This window comes from Leguminivora glycinivorella, chromosome 14 (assembly GCF_023078275.1).
Source record: "Leguminivora glycinivorella isolate SPB_JAAS2020 chromosome 14, LegGlyc_1.1, whole genome shotgun sequence".
In the NCBI taxonomy this organism is placed as follows: Eukaryota; Metazoa; Arthropoda; class Insecta; order Lepidoptera; family Tortricidae; genus Leguminivora; species Leguminivora glycinivorella.
In genome coordinates, this window is record NC_062984.1 from 3,129,682 (window position 1) to 3,145,321 (window position 15,640).

At 47.0% G+C, this 15,640-nt stretch overlaps 1 protein-coding gene across 1 annotated transcript in view; it reads left to right on the forward strand.

Moving 5' to 3' along the window:
* The window catches only part of LOC125233129, a 72,644-nt gene extending 58,357 nt beyond the window's left edge, over positions 1–14,287 (forward strand). The window contains exons 10-13 of the mRNA XM_048138998.1: positions 5,717–5,821; positions 6,697–6,792; positions 12,886–13,058; positions 13,878–14,287. Coding sequence (XP_047994955.1) covers positions 5,717–5,821; positions 6,697–6,792; positions 12,886–13,058; positions 13,878–13,935 — 432 coding nt within the window. The 3' untranslated portion in view covers positions 13,936–14,287. The remainder of the gene's footprint in view (positions 1–5,716; positions 5,822–6,696; positions 6,793–12,885; positions 13,059–13,877) is intronic.
* The last annotated feature ends 1,353 nt before the right edge of the window (positions 14,288–15,640 follow it).

Here is a 15,640-nt window from a genome sequence, read left to right on the forward strand (position 1 = left end):
ATACTGCAGTAGCTACAGCTCGCTAGAGATCAGCCGCCATGGCTGCGTGTGTCGCTCCTGCACCAGGACCGGCGCTCGCACGCCGTCATGAACTACGCGCGCCGCATCGACCAGCTGCCGCCCGCCGAGCAGAGCGCGCTCGCGCTGGCGGTGAGCTCACTCACTATATATACTGCAGTAGCTACAGCTCGCTAGAGATCAGCCGCCATGGCTGCGTGTGTCGCTCCTGCACCAGGACCGGCGCTCGCACGCCGTCATGAACTACGCGCGCCGCATCGACCAGCTGCCGCCCGCCGAGCAGAGCGCGCTCGCGCTGGCGGTGAGCTCACTCACTATATATACTGCAGTAGCTACAGCTCGCTAGAGATCAGCCGCCATGGCTGCGTGTGTCGCTCCTGCACCAGGACCGGCGCTCGCACGCCGTCATGAACTACGCGCGCCGCATCGACCAGCTGCCGCCCGCCGAGCAGAGCGCGCTCGCGCTGGCGGTGAGCTCACTCACTATATATACTGCAGTAGCTACAGCTCGCTAGAGATCAGCCGCCATGGCTGCGTGTGTCGCTCCTGCACCAGGACCGGCGCTCGCACGCCGTCATGAACTACGCGCGCCGCATCGACCAGCTGCCGCCCGCCGAGCAGAGCGCGCTCGCGCTGGCGGTGAGCTCACTCACTATATATACTGCAGTAGCTACAGCTCGCTAGAGATCAGCCGCCATGGCTGCGTGTGTCGCTCCTGCACCAGGACCGGCGCTCGCACGCCGTCATGAACTACGCGCGCCGCATCGACCAGCTGCCGCCCGCCGAGCAGAGCGCGCTCGCGCTGGCGGTGAGCTCACTCACTATATATACTGCAGTAGCTACAGCTCGCTAGAGATCAGCCGCCATGGCTGCGTGTGTCGCTCCTGCACCAGGACCGGCGCTCGCACGCCGTCATGAACTACGCGCGCCGCATCGACCAGCTGCCGCCCGCCGAGCAGAGCGCGCTCGCGCTGGCGGTGAGCTCACTCACTATATATACTGCAGTAGCTACAGCTCGCTAGAGATCAGCCGCCATGGCTGCGTGTGTCGCTCCTGCACCAGGACCGGCGCTCGCACGCCGTCATGAACTACGCGCGCCGCATCGACCAGCTGCCGCCCGCCGAGCAGAGCGCGCTCGCGCTGGCGGTGAGCTCACTCACTATATATACTGCAGTAGCTACAGCTCGCTAGAGATCAGCCGCCATGGCTGCGTGTGTCGCTCCTGCACCAGGACCGGCGCTCGCACGCCGTCATGAACTACGCGCGCCGCATCGACCAGCTGCCGCCCGCCGAGCAGAGCGCGCTCGCGCTGGCGGTGAGCTCACTCACTATATATACTGCAGTAGCTACAGCTCGCTAGAGATCAGCCGCCATGGCTGCGTGTGTCGCTCCTGCACCAGGACCGGCGCTCGCACGCCGTCATGAACTACGCGCGCCGCATCGACCAGCTGCCGCCCGCCGAGCAGAGCGCGCTCGCGCTGGCGGTGAGCTCACTCACTATATATACTGCAGTAGCTACAGCTCGCTAGAGATCAGCCGCCATGGCTGCGTGTGTCGCTCCTGCACCAGGACCGGCGCTCGCACGCCGTCATGAACTACGCGCGCCGCATCGACCAGCTGCCGCCCGCCGAGCAGAGCGCGCTCGCGCTGGCGGTGAGCTCACTCACTATATATACTGCAGTAGCTACAGCTCGCTAGAGATCAGCCGCCATGGCTGCGTGTGTCGCTCCTGCACCAGGACCGGCGCTCGCACGCCGTCATGAACTACGCGCGCCGCATCGACCAGCTGCCGCCCGCCGAGCAGAGCGCGCTCGCGCTGGCGGTGAGCTCACTCACTATATATACTGCAGTAGCTACAGCTCGCTAGAGATCAGCCGCCATGGCTGCGTGTGTCGCTCCTGCACCAGGACCGGCGCTCGCACGCCGTCATGAACTACGCGCGCCGCATCGACCAGCTGCCGCCCGCCGAGCAGAGCGCGCTCGCGCTGGCGGTGAGCTCACTCACTATATATACTGCAGTAGCTACAGCTCGCTAGAGATCAGCCGCCATGGCTGCGTGTGTCGCTCCTGCACCAGGACCGGCGCTCGCACGCCGTCATGAACTACGCGCGCCGCATCGACCAGCTGCCGCCCGCCGAGCAGAGCGCGCTCGCGCTGGCGGTGAGCTCACTCACTATATATACTGCAGTAGCTACAGCTCGCTAGAGATCAGCCGCCATGGCTGCGTGTGTCGCTCCTGCACCAGGACCGGCGCTCGCACGCCGTCATGAACTACGCGCGCCGCATCGACCAGCTGCCGCCCGCCGAGCAGAGCGCGCTCGCGCTGGCGGTGAGCTCACTCACTATATATACTGCAGTAGCTACAGCTCGCTAGAGATCAGCCGCCATGGCTGCGTGTGTCGCTCCTGCACCAGGACCGGCGCTCGCACGCCGTCATGAACTACGCGCGCCGCATCGACCAGCTGCCGCCCGCCGAGCAGAGCGCGCTCGCGCTGGCGGTGAGCTCACTCACTATATATACTGCAGTAGCTACAGCTCGCAGAGATCAGCCGCCATGGCTGCGTGTGTCGCTCCTGCACCAGGACCGGCGCTCGCACGCCGTCATGAACTACGCGCGCCGCATCGACCAGCTGCCGCCCGCCGAGCAGAGCGCGCTCGCGCTGGCGGTGAGCTCACTCACTATATATACTGCAGTAGCTACAGCTCGCTAGAGATCAGCCGCCATGGCTGCGTGTGTCGCTCCTGCACCAGGACCGGCGCTCGCACGCCGTCATGAACTACGCGCGCCGCATCGACCAGCTGCCGCCCGCCGAGCAGAGCGCGCTCGCGCTGGCGGTGAGCTCACTCACTATATATACTGCAGTAGCTACAGCTCGCTAGAGATCAGCCGCCATGGCTGCGTGTGTCGCTCCTGCACCAGGACCGGCGCTCGCACGCCGTCATGAACTACGCGCGCCGCATCGACCAGCTGCCGCCCGCCGAGCAGAGCGCGCTCGCGCTGGCGGTGAGCTCACTCACTATATATACTGCAGTAGCTACAGCTCGCTAGAGATCAGCCGCCATGGCTGCGTGTGTCGCTCCTGCACCAGGACCGGCGCTCGCACGCCGTCATGAACTACGCGCGCCGCATCGACCAGCTGCCGCCCGCCGAGCAGAGCGCGCTCGCGCTGGCGGTGAGCTCACTCACTATATATACTGCAGTAGCTACAGCTCGCCAGAGATCAGCCGCCATGGCTGCGTGTGTCGCTCCTGCACCAGGACCGGCGCTCGCACGCCGTCATGAACTACGCGCGCCGCATCGACCAGCTGCCGCCCGCCGAGCAGAGCGCGCTCGCGCTGGCGGTGAGCTCACTCACTATATATACTGCAGTAGCTACAGCTCGCCAGAGATCAGCCGCCATGGCTGCGTGTGTCGCTCCTGCACCAGGACCGGCGCTCGCACGCCGTCATGAACTACGCGCGCCGCATCGACCAGCTGCCGCCCGCCGAGCAGAGCGCGCTCGCGCTGGCGGTGAGCTCACTCACTATATATACTGCAGTAGCTACAGCTCGCTAGAGATCAGCCGCCATGGCTGCGTGTGTCGCTCCTGCACCAGGACCGGCGCTCGCACGCCGTCATGAACTACGCGCGCCGCATCGACCAGCTGCCGCCCGCCGAGCAGAGCGCGCTCGCGCTGGCGGTGAGCTCACTCACTATATATACTGCAGTAGCTACAGCTCGCTAGAGATCAGCCGCCATGGCTGCGTGTGTCGCTCCTGCACCAGGACCGGCGCTCGCACGCCGTCATGAACTACGCGCGCCGCATCGACCAGCTGCCGCCCGCCGAGCAGAGCGCGCTCGCGCTGGCGGTGAGCTCACTCACTATATATACTGCAGTAGCTACAGCTCGCTAGAGATCAGCCGCCATGGCTGCGTGTGTCGCTCCTGCACCAGGACCGGCGCTCGCACGCCGTCATGAACTACGCGCGCCGCATCGACCAGCTGCCGCCCGCCGAGCAGAGCGCGCTCGCGCTGGCGGTGAGCTCACTCACTATATATACTGCAGTAGCTACAGCTCGCTAGAGATCAGCCGCCATGGCTGCGTGTGTCGCTCCTGCACCAGGACCGGCGCTCGCACGCCGTCATGAACTACGCGCGCCGCATCGACCAGCTGCCGCCCGCCGAGCAGAGCGCGCTCGCGCTGGCGGTGAGCTCACTCACTATATATACTGCAGTAGCTACAGCTCGCTAGAGATCAGCCGCCATGGCTGCGTGTGTCGCTCCTGCACCAGGACCGGCGCTCGCACGCCGTCATGAACTACGCGCGCCGCATCGACCAGCTGCCGCCCGCCGAGCAGAGCGCGCTCGCGCTGGCGGTGAGCTCACTCACTATATATACCGCAGTAGCTACAGCTCGCTAGAGATCAGCCGCCATGGCTGCGTGTGTCGCTCCTGCACCAGGACCGGCGCTCGCACGCCGTCATGAACTACGCGCGCCGCATCGACCAGCTGCCGCCCGCCGAGCAGAGCGCGCTCGCGCTGGCGGTGAGCTCACTCACTATATATACTGCAGTAGCTACAGCTCGCTAGAGATCAGCCGCCATGGCTGCGTGTGTCGCTCCTGCACCAGGACCGGCGCTCGCACGCCGTCATGAACTACGCGCGCCGCATCGACCAGCTGCCGCCCGCCGAGCAGAGCGCGCTCGCGCTGGCGGTGAGCTCACTCACTATATATACTGCAGTAGCTACAGCTCGCTAGAGATCAGCCGCCATGGCTGCGTGTGTCGCTCCTGCACCAGGACCGGCGCTCGCACGCCGTCATGAACTACGCGCGCCGCATCGACCAGCTGCCGCCCGCCGAGCAGAGCGCGCTCGCGCTGGCGGTGAGCTCACTCACTATATATACTGCAGTAGCTACAGCTCGCTAGAGATCAGCCGCCATGGCTGCGTGTGTCGCTCCTGCACCAGGACCGGCGCTCGCACGCCGTCATGAACTACGCGCGCCGCATCGACCAGCTGCCGCCCGCCGAGCAGAGCGCGCTCGCGCTGGCGGTGAGTATACAGCAGTAGCTACTGGAGCTCGCTAGAGATCACCACCACTTCGCAATATATCTTGGAAGGGCAGACCGCACAGCTGCGTTCGTGACCCACAAACTGGTCTCGCCGGAAAATCAGCGCTGACCCCTAGGTCCCCATTTCGTGGCGGTTTAGGACATACTTTTTTTTCTAATCTTATTTTTTGTAAGTATTAATTACTCATGTAAATAATTTATGTGTTTACCATGAAGAAACTATTGAATCTTGAAAATCTTGAATAAAAAGGTAGGAAAGAATAGTGCAGCTAACATTTTTTAGGGACATAATACCCACTATTAACTGTTCTAAACAATTTTATTTTATTAATTTATTGAGAAACAAACAGTCTTATAAAACATGTATGTAAATATGCTAGAATTTCTTATATAATACATCTATAGTTTCATAATAATCATAATAGACTTTAACATAGATAAATCTGTAGAGCTCGCGATCGAAAATGTCAGTTTTTAATTATTTTTTCTATGTACAGACATATATGTATTTTTGTTTATCGGTTACAGAATGGTACTTCTGAAACGTTATTTGATCCGCAACTCTTGATGCTGACGATAAAGTCAGTACCCAGCAAGAGCCTGTCTCCTTAATTATAATAGCCTAATAAAATATCGTTGTTCGCAGCTCTGCAACCTGTTTGAGAACATCTCATCGTCAGAGTGGCTGCTCTACATCAGCGAATGGGAAGTAGACGGTCAGCCCGTCTCCAACATCCGCGTCACCACCAAGGTAGGTCCACCACGATCTGTTATAAACACCGGCTGATGTCGTGAGTGTTGTGTGTAGGCAAAGTGACAACCCTAGCGCAAAAGTGAATAATCAAGAACAAGTGCGGGTAGTTCGAGAAACTCGCGCGGCTAGAAGATGTTGATGCAATTCCTCGCCAGTCTACCCGTGACCACGAACATAATGTGATGTTCGAAACGTCGGGCCAAATATAAATGTAAGTGTTTACGCGATTAAGTCCCGTTTTATTCTAAAATTATGAGTGCAAATCGTGTTAGTCTAAATCAATATAAACAGATCTACATTCAGACTTACAGCTTCACGTGAATAGTATAAGATGTATTTAATTTATAATGCTTTTATTTACACTGGCTTAATAGAAAATATTGATCCTAGCTTGTTTAAATGATACACCTAGTTTATCCAAATGTAACACGTATAGTGAACCCACAAACCAGGTTCGTTTTGTATTGTAAAAGGAGCGCTTAGTGCTGAAAGTGCTAAGGATTAAACTTTTGATAGCCAAAAGGCGCCAATTACGAAAAGAGAGACATATGTAAGCCCTCCTACGTGTATAATTATAACTTCGCTGGCCAACTTTATTGCCACACGTGCCAGTGAATATTCAAAAGCAAGTTCGGCCTGGCCAGCCACATTAGAGCACACGCAAGGAAACGTCCGTAGGGTATATTTAGGGTCGCCGTCATCGGAAACAATGAGGACTATATATAGTATATACTCATATGACATCAGCTCTCAAACAAAGTAGTAAAGAGGAAGGCCGCAGGCCGAGCTCCGTCTAGGGCCAAAGCTCCGAAGCGTCCAGGAAGTCAGTACCGAAACAAAGAAGAAATTAAAAATAAAATTGAAAATTACAGGTGGCCGTCCACGCGACGCTAAGCGAGGACGCGACGCTGCGCGACATCGGCACCGCGCTCATGTACAACATGGCCACCAAGGAGGTAAAGACCGTGGTCTGTATCTCTTGCTTACGTCCTACTTTACTAACTACCTGTACACATGTAGTGCGAATAGCTTTTCCTTCGTATTTTTCCGGAAACGATCGTATTTGTCATGCTAGTTCAGTCAATGTCAGTACATACTGTAATGAGACTAGCTGAAATATCATGACACGTACGGATTTTTTCGTAACAATACGAAGGAACCGTTACTATACTTTTCGCACTATAAGTGTATTTAGTGTATACACATTTTAGATAAAAGGAATTCCGAGACGGGTAAAGCAACCTAAAATGTTACGGAAATTGTAGTACCCAACACTCAACTGACATATTTTTCGAAAAGCCGAGCGCGGTACGGTGCGATCTATTTGCGTGAGTTGCGTTCTCGCACGCGAGCCCTTATTTGAAGTCGCGCTAGATTTATGAAGTTCTATTATTGTGTAGCACAAAAATACTGGCAGGATCGCCATGTAAGGACGAGAGTGGGTGACAAGTGAATACAAGGAAAGTCGTAGGTGAACTCACCTTTAATTGAGTTACGTTTGCCTTATATACTAGAAGTACAAACACTTAAACATTAGATCTTACATACATGTAAGATGTATGTAAGATCTAATGTTTAAGTGTTGTTATATTTACAGCGTGAACGATGTTCATGTTTGCTGGTATAGGTTTTGTGATAATAATATTTTTCAGTATGATCATTTCCTCTGATCATTTCTCAGCATTCCTTTTATCTGGTACTTAATATGATTTTTTTAGTATTTCCGATTACTTTAAATTTAAAATAAACTTACGATTTTTGATCTCTTCACAAATATTTCTTGGCTGCTGACTGATTTGCCTGCTGAATGGAGATCTTGAAGCTCGAAGGCACATTTTGCACGTCAGAATTCAAATATCGTTATCTACAATATAAATACAATATTATCTAGATACAAAACAGTTATACGCAAAGAACTTCAAAGTTTGACTAAAGTTGACATCCACGCATCATAAACCTACACTGTTAGTTAGGTTAACAATATGCTTTACTGCATAAAATTAGTTTCTTTCCCTGAATGTCTATCTTGTTGTGTTTTATTTCAAAGTACGTCGTACTGCGTAGTGCGTAGTAAAACAAAACAACACAGTTGTGATGCTTTCCCCAACATGTTATTTCCTTTTAAGTATAATTTAAACATGTTTTGAGATTTGCATTTATTTTATAATTTGAGGACTATCGGAGTTATCCATACTAATATTATAAATGGGAAAGTGTGTGTCTGTTTGTTCGTCTTTCACTGCAAAACGGAGCGACGAATTGATGTGATTTTTTAAATGGAGATAGTTGAAAGGGTGGAGAGCGACATAGGCTACTTTTTGTCTCTTTATAACGCCCTAATTCCCTAAAAAAGGGAGTGAACGTTTATATGGAGCATTACCAATTTACCAATTTAACGCGAGCGAAGCCGCGGGCAAAAGCTATATATGAATAAAGTAAAAATGTTGGTTGAATAGTTAATTGGTACTAAACGCGCTACAGTACGACGTATGTGTTCGAACCATTCAGAGGCCACGATAATTTTGTCGTCATAGTTAAATTATGTATGTATGTATGTATAAGCTTTATTGTACATAAAGGAAACAAAAGAGACTCAGTTACAGAGTCAGTAATGTACAATGTAGGCGGACTTATCCCTTAAATTATGTGTCGAGTATAAAATGAACTAGAAGTGTATCAACAATTAAAATCCGCGACCGTACATTGTACTTAGTGTCGTCCCTTTTCCTTACATATTGTTGTATTGATTTATAAGGGACAACACTATAGCGTTGCCACTTTTTGACGGACCGTACAAATTAGGCTTATTATTTCTTTTATTATAGGAGATTCCCCGGTCATAATTATGCATGCTATAACTGCATGAAAACATAATCCATTAAATATAATACTAGTAATTATCATAAAATCCTTCTGCATAGACAAGTGCTCTTATTTATTTTTTATTTAACTCCATTATCAGCACAGCATGTATAATATGTATATGTATGTGGTTATGCTAATTTTATTTAATACATATATTATGTAATATTTTATTTATTTAACGACGGGTGGCGATCTTTTCCAACAGAGATTATTTTGCGCAGAATATTATTTTCGTTTATCTTTATGTAAATAAATCTGTTTGCTTATTTACTTTAAAATTAAGCATATACAAGGAAATAATTTCGTTCCAAGTGATATTATAGTATAATGAACTTGCATTTTCCCGCGGCTTCGCCCGCGTACTAAAATAATCCACACTTTGGACTCCCGGACGCATTTTTTGCGTTGTGGTTTCCTCGCTATAATGAGGGGAAAAGTTTTGTGTTACACTCGGGTGCAAATGTATTTTACTTCTCGTGTGTTAAAAAACTCGCAAGTTCAGGATTCTATTCTCGAATCCTTTCAACTATAGAATCCTTTCACTTGCTCGTTTTTCAATTCCACACTCGGCGTTAAAATACAACTTTGCCCCCTTGTATAACAAATAACTATAAAATATCTGTCTGTTCGTTTGCCTATCCCTTAAAAAAAATCCTGAAAAGATCCCGAGTAGTGTTGTGTTGTGAGTGTGTGCGTGGCTGCAGCTCGTGTGTGTTGCAGCGGCTCAGCGCCGGCCGCGCGCTGCGGGACCTCCTGCCCAAGCACGCCAAGTCCAAGGTACCAACAACGCATGACGATCTCTTTCTGATCTGTTATTTGAACTGGAAGTAAGCGCGGATCCAGCTTCGTGCCCAGGGGGGGTCACGTGGTAAAGGCCCCGGCCCCAGAGGGGGGGTCACGTCACTCACGTGGTCTATTTGTATGGTCAACCTAGGCTCCAGGGGGGGTCATGACCCCCATGACCCCCCCCCCCCCTGGATCCGCGCATGACTGGAAGCTGTTGTGAACCTTTTCAGAAAAACGAGTACACATATAGATGCATCACTAAAAGTCCTGCGGTGATGCTGATGATCTAGTGAACGACTGTGTGCTGGGCGTGCGCTTATATTTGTACTCTTTGCCAGTCTTGGCTTTAATCTTAACATGATCTTATACATACTCACATCTATTTTCGTCCTATTTCACCTTTTAAACATATATACAACTCGCTATTCACACTACATATTTTTAATCTAAATAGCGTTCCTAACTATTAAAATCTGGTTGTGTTTTATGTTCTAATTCTATACTTACTATAGTCTGGCAAACCAGTAAAACAACTTTTATCAATCTTAAAACAAATCACTGATTTAAACTTTCACGATTATTACACATAATTATTTTTAAAATCGGGACTTGAATCGGGAGTTTAATATGTAGTCATACGCGATTAAGTCCCGATTTTATAAAAATAATTATGTTAAAACAAATTTTAAAATTGCGCATGTTTTTGTCTTAGATAACAATTTGCTATATAAATACCTGTCCTCCTTCATTATATACTATGACATTATCAGTATTTATTTTACATTGTACAATATATAACGCCGCAGTAGATAAAATTTGATATCTTATTTGTTACCTAATATTACATCAAGTACAAACAGCAACACCCTTAACTAACCGTCGGTAGAATTTGTCCTTGTAATAAGGATTACAAATGTACAGCTAACAGTGTTGGCGATGGTACGTTACTATAGTAAATTACGCTACAAGTGCTGAAAAGAGTGAAGATAAATTAAAACACGATCGAAGGGAGTCTTTTAAATCAACACAAGTTACGAATTCCCTCTTCGCACGTGTATCGTACGACGTTTTACAGTAAGTACATAATTATGGCTTATGGCCATTTCAATTTTTTACACAATTGCGTAATGAACTCGTTACTTAACTAATGCGGTTATATAGCGACATATTTACTGTAAATTATAATACATAGGAAATCTTTATGATACCTATGATATCAAACAAATACAAAGACCAAGCGGATCTCTCACTGAGCGATCTTTTCGAACCTCCTAAATTTGGTCGTATAATCTTTCAATTTACTATTGAGGGTAGATTTTGTTTGCATTTATTTTATTACCTGTGGCCTATCTGTGGCCAAAAGTAAGCACATTTATAATTTAAAAAAACCTAAGGATGTATCCTTACCCTCTTATTCATAAACGTTCACTAAACTTGTCAAGTCGATAAAAAAAAAATACAAAAATTCTTTATTTCAGTAAATATGGGATACATAATGATATTAGGGATGGAGTCGCCCATTAAGCATAAAAATGCTTGTGTCGGGACACCGCTCTTCCTTAGGTAGGTACAGTGTTACAGACATACTAACTTATACTATTCTAAATTATTACTACTATGTAATTCTACTTTTAGTACTAAACTAAGCCTATGTGTAACGCTACAGATACAAATTAAATTAAATCAAATATTACCATAAAGTTCGTTTGTCCCTTTCCGACGTATTGGTGTGATAGAAAGGGATAAACGAACTTTATCGGCTTGATAACTTTAGAGAACGTTTATGAATAAGGGGGTTAGTCTGTAGACTATAACAAGAGGACAAACATTGACATGTTTGAAGACGCCATACCGTGTTTTTATTTGTTAGTTCACCTGAAAGATAAACTTGTCATTACGTAAAGGATTTCCCCAGTAGCAATATTGCGCACTACTAGGTTTTGCCCGCGACTATGTCTGCTTAAAATTAATTCTAGATCGCTTTTTATCGACTTCCCATATCTTCTTCATCCCCTTGAAGAACGATTTGTACCTAAATAAATAAATATTAATAAATATTGGGGGACACCAATGCAAATCAACCAAGTCCCAAACTAGCATAGGTTGTGTGTGCTATAGGTTCCAAGAGACGATATACATACTTATATAGATAAATACATACTTATATACTTACATAGGAAACAACCATGACTCAAGAATAAATGTTTGTGTTCATCACAGAAATAACTGCACTTACCGGGATTCGAACCCAGGAGTCCAGAACCATTTCACAGGCAGAGTTCTGAAATAAAAACGACCCTATGTCTTTCTCTGGGACTCATACTATCTCTATACTAGTTCCCAACTAAATCGGTGCAGCGGTTTAAGCGTATATAACACACAGACAGACATACACAAGTTTGCATTTATATTAGTTTGAATTCTTATCAAGGTTATGAGGTTTATTGCCTTAATTACGGTACTTCATAATATTGTGAATTAAATGCACTCAATGTCAATTTTGCTAATATTTATTTATTAGCTAAGATATTTTGAGATGGTTTGTGACCTTAGTTTTACCTTTGAGATAATACACGGTAATGTCACAGTATTATAAAGGTGTAAAGTATAGCTTTTACATTTAATAATAGCTATTATTCGTTTATTTGAATTCTGGTGCCTATTTCACTTATTGAATTTGAAAATTATTTTGTGAAGAGACCAAAAATTTATCAATTCGAAAAATACACATAACAGTCTGCTTCAGTGATTTTGCTAGACTGACTTGAATGACTGTTACCAATGAACAAATTAATACTCTGATAGCTTAGTCATCTCTCCAGCAGATTATAACCGATAATGATGGATTTTTTTATATCATATAATTTCTATCTGGTAGAATGTTCTAGATTCTAGAATGCCAATTCTCAAGTGGATTGAAGTTTAACCCTTTTCCAGGCATTAATAAGCTACGAGGTTTTCCAAAAACGAATAACCACAAATCGAATTTAAAATTTTATTGGCGCGTATTTGGTCGCTAGGTGTTCGATGCCTGGAAAACGGTTAAGACTCGTTTAGGCGGCGCGCAGACTAGCTTGTAACTTTAGTTACATTGTGGACTGTGGAGGTTATATACAATCCAGCACTTTGTCAGCACATCAATCAAAATCACTTCGCCGACCAGTGATTTCCGCAAAGTAACGCCTGGTTCCATTGATTATTTTAATTTTTTTATTTTATTTTATTATGGCAACAAACAGTCATTACATCAAAAGATACAATAGATGGAATACAGAAAAGGCAAATAGTGCAGATTAGATTAGATAAGTAATGTAATGAAATTCGCATGCTAGTTTTCGCGCCGTGTAAACTGGCCCTTAAAATGCATTTGATGTTGTTCCCGCCCGTTCTGTCGTGACGCCCTGCCGCAGGTCTTCGACGATGTCTCCGTGGAGCTCGCCATGGCGCTGCTGCAACTGCTGGCCGGAGCTCCGGGCGAAGAGCTCCTGTTCAGAGCTGTGGCGGCCCTCGCTCGCCTCGCACACCACTCTTCAGAGGTCGGACAACTGGTGGCCATGGTCGGTCCCCCGCCAGATAACTACAGGTATGTGATGTGTTGGGTGGAGTGTTAAACTGTTCCGAGTCGAGGCAGTATTGGTGACTATGATCTCAACCAACTGCTGGCTGTAGCTCCGGGAGAAGAGCTCCTGTTCAGAGCTGTGGCTGCTCTTGCTCGCCTTGCACACCACTCTTCAGAGGTCGGACAACTGGTGGCTATGGTTGGTCCACCGCCCGATGACTACAGGTATGTGATGTCTGTTGGGTGGAGTGTTAAAACTGTTCCGAGTCCGAGTATTGGTGGCTATGATCTCAACCAACTGCTGGTCGGAGCTCCGGGAGAAGAGCTCCTGTTCAGAGCTATAGCTGCTCTTGCTCGCTTCGCACACCATTCTTCAGAGGTCGGAAAACTAGTCGCTATGGTTGGTCCACCGCCCGATAACTACAGGTAATGTTACTGTTGGATGAAGTACTCAGATAAGAGTACTTTAGCTATATGATGGGGTTACTGCTGGCCGGAGCTCCGGGAGAAGAGCTCCTGTTCAGAGCTATAGCTGCTCTTGCTCGCTTCGCACACATTCTTCAGAGGTCGGACAACTGGTGGCAATGATCGGTGCACCATCTGATACACGTACCTATGCGAATATTTAGTGTATTTGTTTCGATGAAGATTTCTCCTACATACGTACATATGTTGAAGGGACATCCAGACACAGGTATTTGATATTCTTTTTAGCCCACGCCATTATCCACAATGATGAACATCTACAACATCTTACTTGATATTGTAATGTAGCCCTAAAATGTTGTTTCAGTTCAGTACAAGTCTTCAGCACAATCCTAATCCATCTATTATTGTCCACAGAGGCATGAGCCCGCGATGCGACGAGAAGATAGACCTCATCATGCAGAAAGTGAAGTAACTAGTCTAGACATAATCACCATAGCATAGAGTATATTACACCAACGCATTTTCTCGCGGTTCCATACCTTAATTATTGGTACTTAGAAATTTATTTTCATTAGCGTGGGCCGGTCTTATTTATTATTGTTATTAATTTATTGAAATACATATTTATGTAATATTTGCAATTTTAAATGCATTTGTTTTTTTGACCGGCGCTACGAGGTTTTTGGTTTATTGTAAATAAAGTTAGATATCGGTAAGGGGTTTTAGTGTAAGTACCTGAATTTAATGAGATGTATTGTATTGTTACTAATAAAGATATTACGGTTATCGGCGGACGCTGACTGACAATATATTTATGAACTGAATTATTGTGTTTCATTTTTCATCATAAATGCCCGCTGAGCTAAACGAAGTTGCCGCTTTCCGGCTACATCGACCAAAAACATGGTAGGTATACTTACTCGTACACACCAATGGCACAGTATAATGAAGAGTACTATCGTACAGTATGGCCACTCCCGCTCCCCGCTGAAAGTGCCGCCCACCCCCTCTCGGTTACCTCACAGTTACCGCCTGTCAAAAACGCGAACAGCCGACCCTGTCATATTTCACTCATACAAGCATAGTACGCGTTCACCTACACGAGCTTAGACTGTGTGCTAGAAACGCGCCTCTTTCATATATTTGATCGCCAGTGTCCGAGGTGTGCCAATGGCAGTAAATACAAAAAAAGCCTGACATCTCTATGTTTACCTCGCCTTCACCTCGGTCGGCATTTACTTGTGACCTGAGAAACTTTTCGTATCAATTTGTGCGTATGTATATTAATTTCGTATCTTCGCCTAAGACATACGTAAACTGTCCCATTATGACTTTGATGCCTAGCCAATATGCCAGTCGTTGGCGCCCTGTAGCGTCGCGTAGGCTCTTCTATAATACCTAATATTCGACAGACTGTCTCGTTCGCTACGGAGATTTATTATTTAATGTATTTGACTGACATCTTGACTACGCACCCATGTCTGCTTAAAAGGTAGGACGTATTCAAATATCGAGTCACAACCTTAAGACGCTGACAACACCCAATGACCTTGACGCTAGCGTACACTGTCTATTCGCATGGGAGTAAGTGAGAGCGCGATGTCACTAAAACAGGGCGGATAGTACGGAAAAATATTAAAATAAAATAGAAAGACGCATTATTTGTGGAATATGTTTCGTTAGTGTTTTAGATATGTATATTTTTGTTATTGTATTTTGAATTAAAGACAACTAAGTGAATAATTGAACGACATAGAACCGTTTAATGACGAACTCGAGACCAATCTTTGCAATGTTTTTCTATCGAGCCGATTTCGTTAAATCGTATATCGAGTACGGCTATGTTCGTTGAAATATAATGGATAATAACATATAATTTACTTGCCTTACTAAAACTAGTAGTTTGTCTTAAAAACTGCGCAAGTAACATCAATTTTGCGCAGTTGGGTATTGTCAGCCCCTTAAGGCTTTAGGACAACCAACTTTATTTAAACAAATGTAAAACTACTAATTTGTTTTGCTTATTAAATTGAAATTTTCACGCTAAAATGCTTGACGTAGTATTTGTATTGAAATATTGAAAGACTTAAATAAGCGTGTGTGAACGCGATAAAAGAACAATGTAACTGAGTATATTTTTTTCGGCACAAAGATGTTATGTTATGTTGCGCAGCATT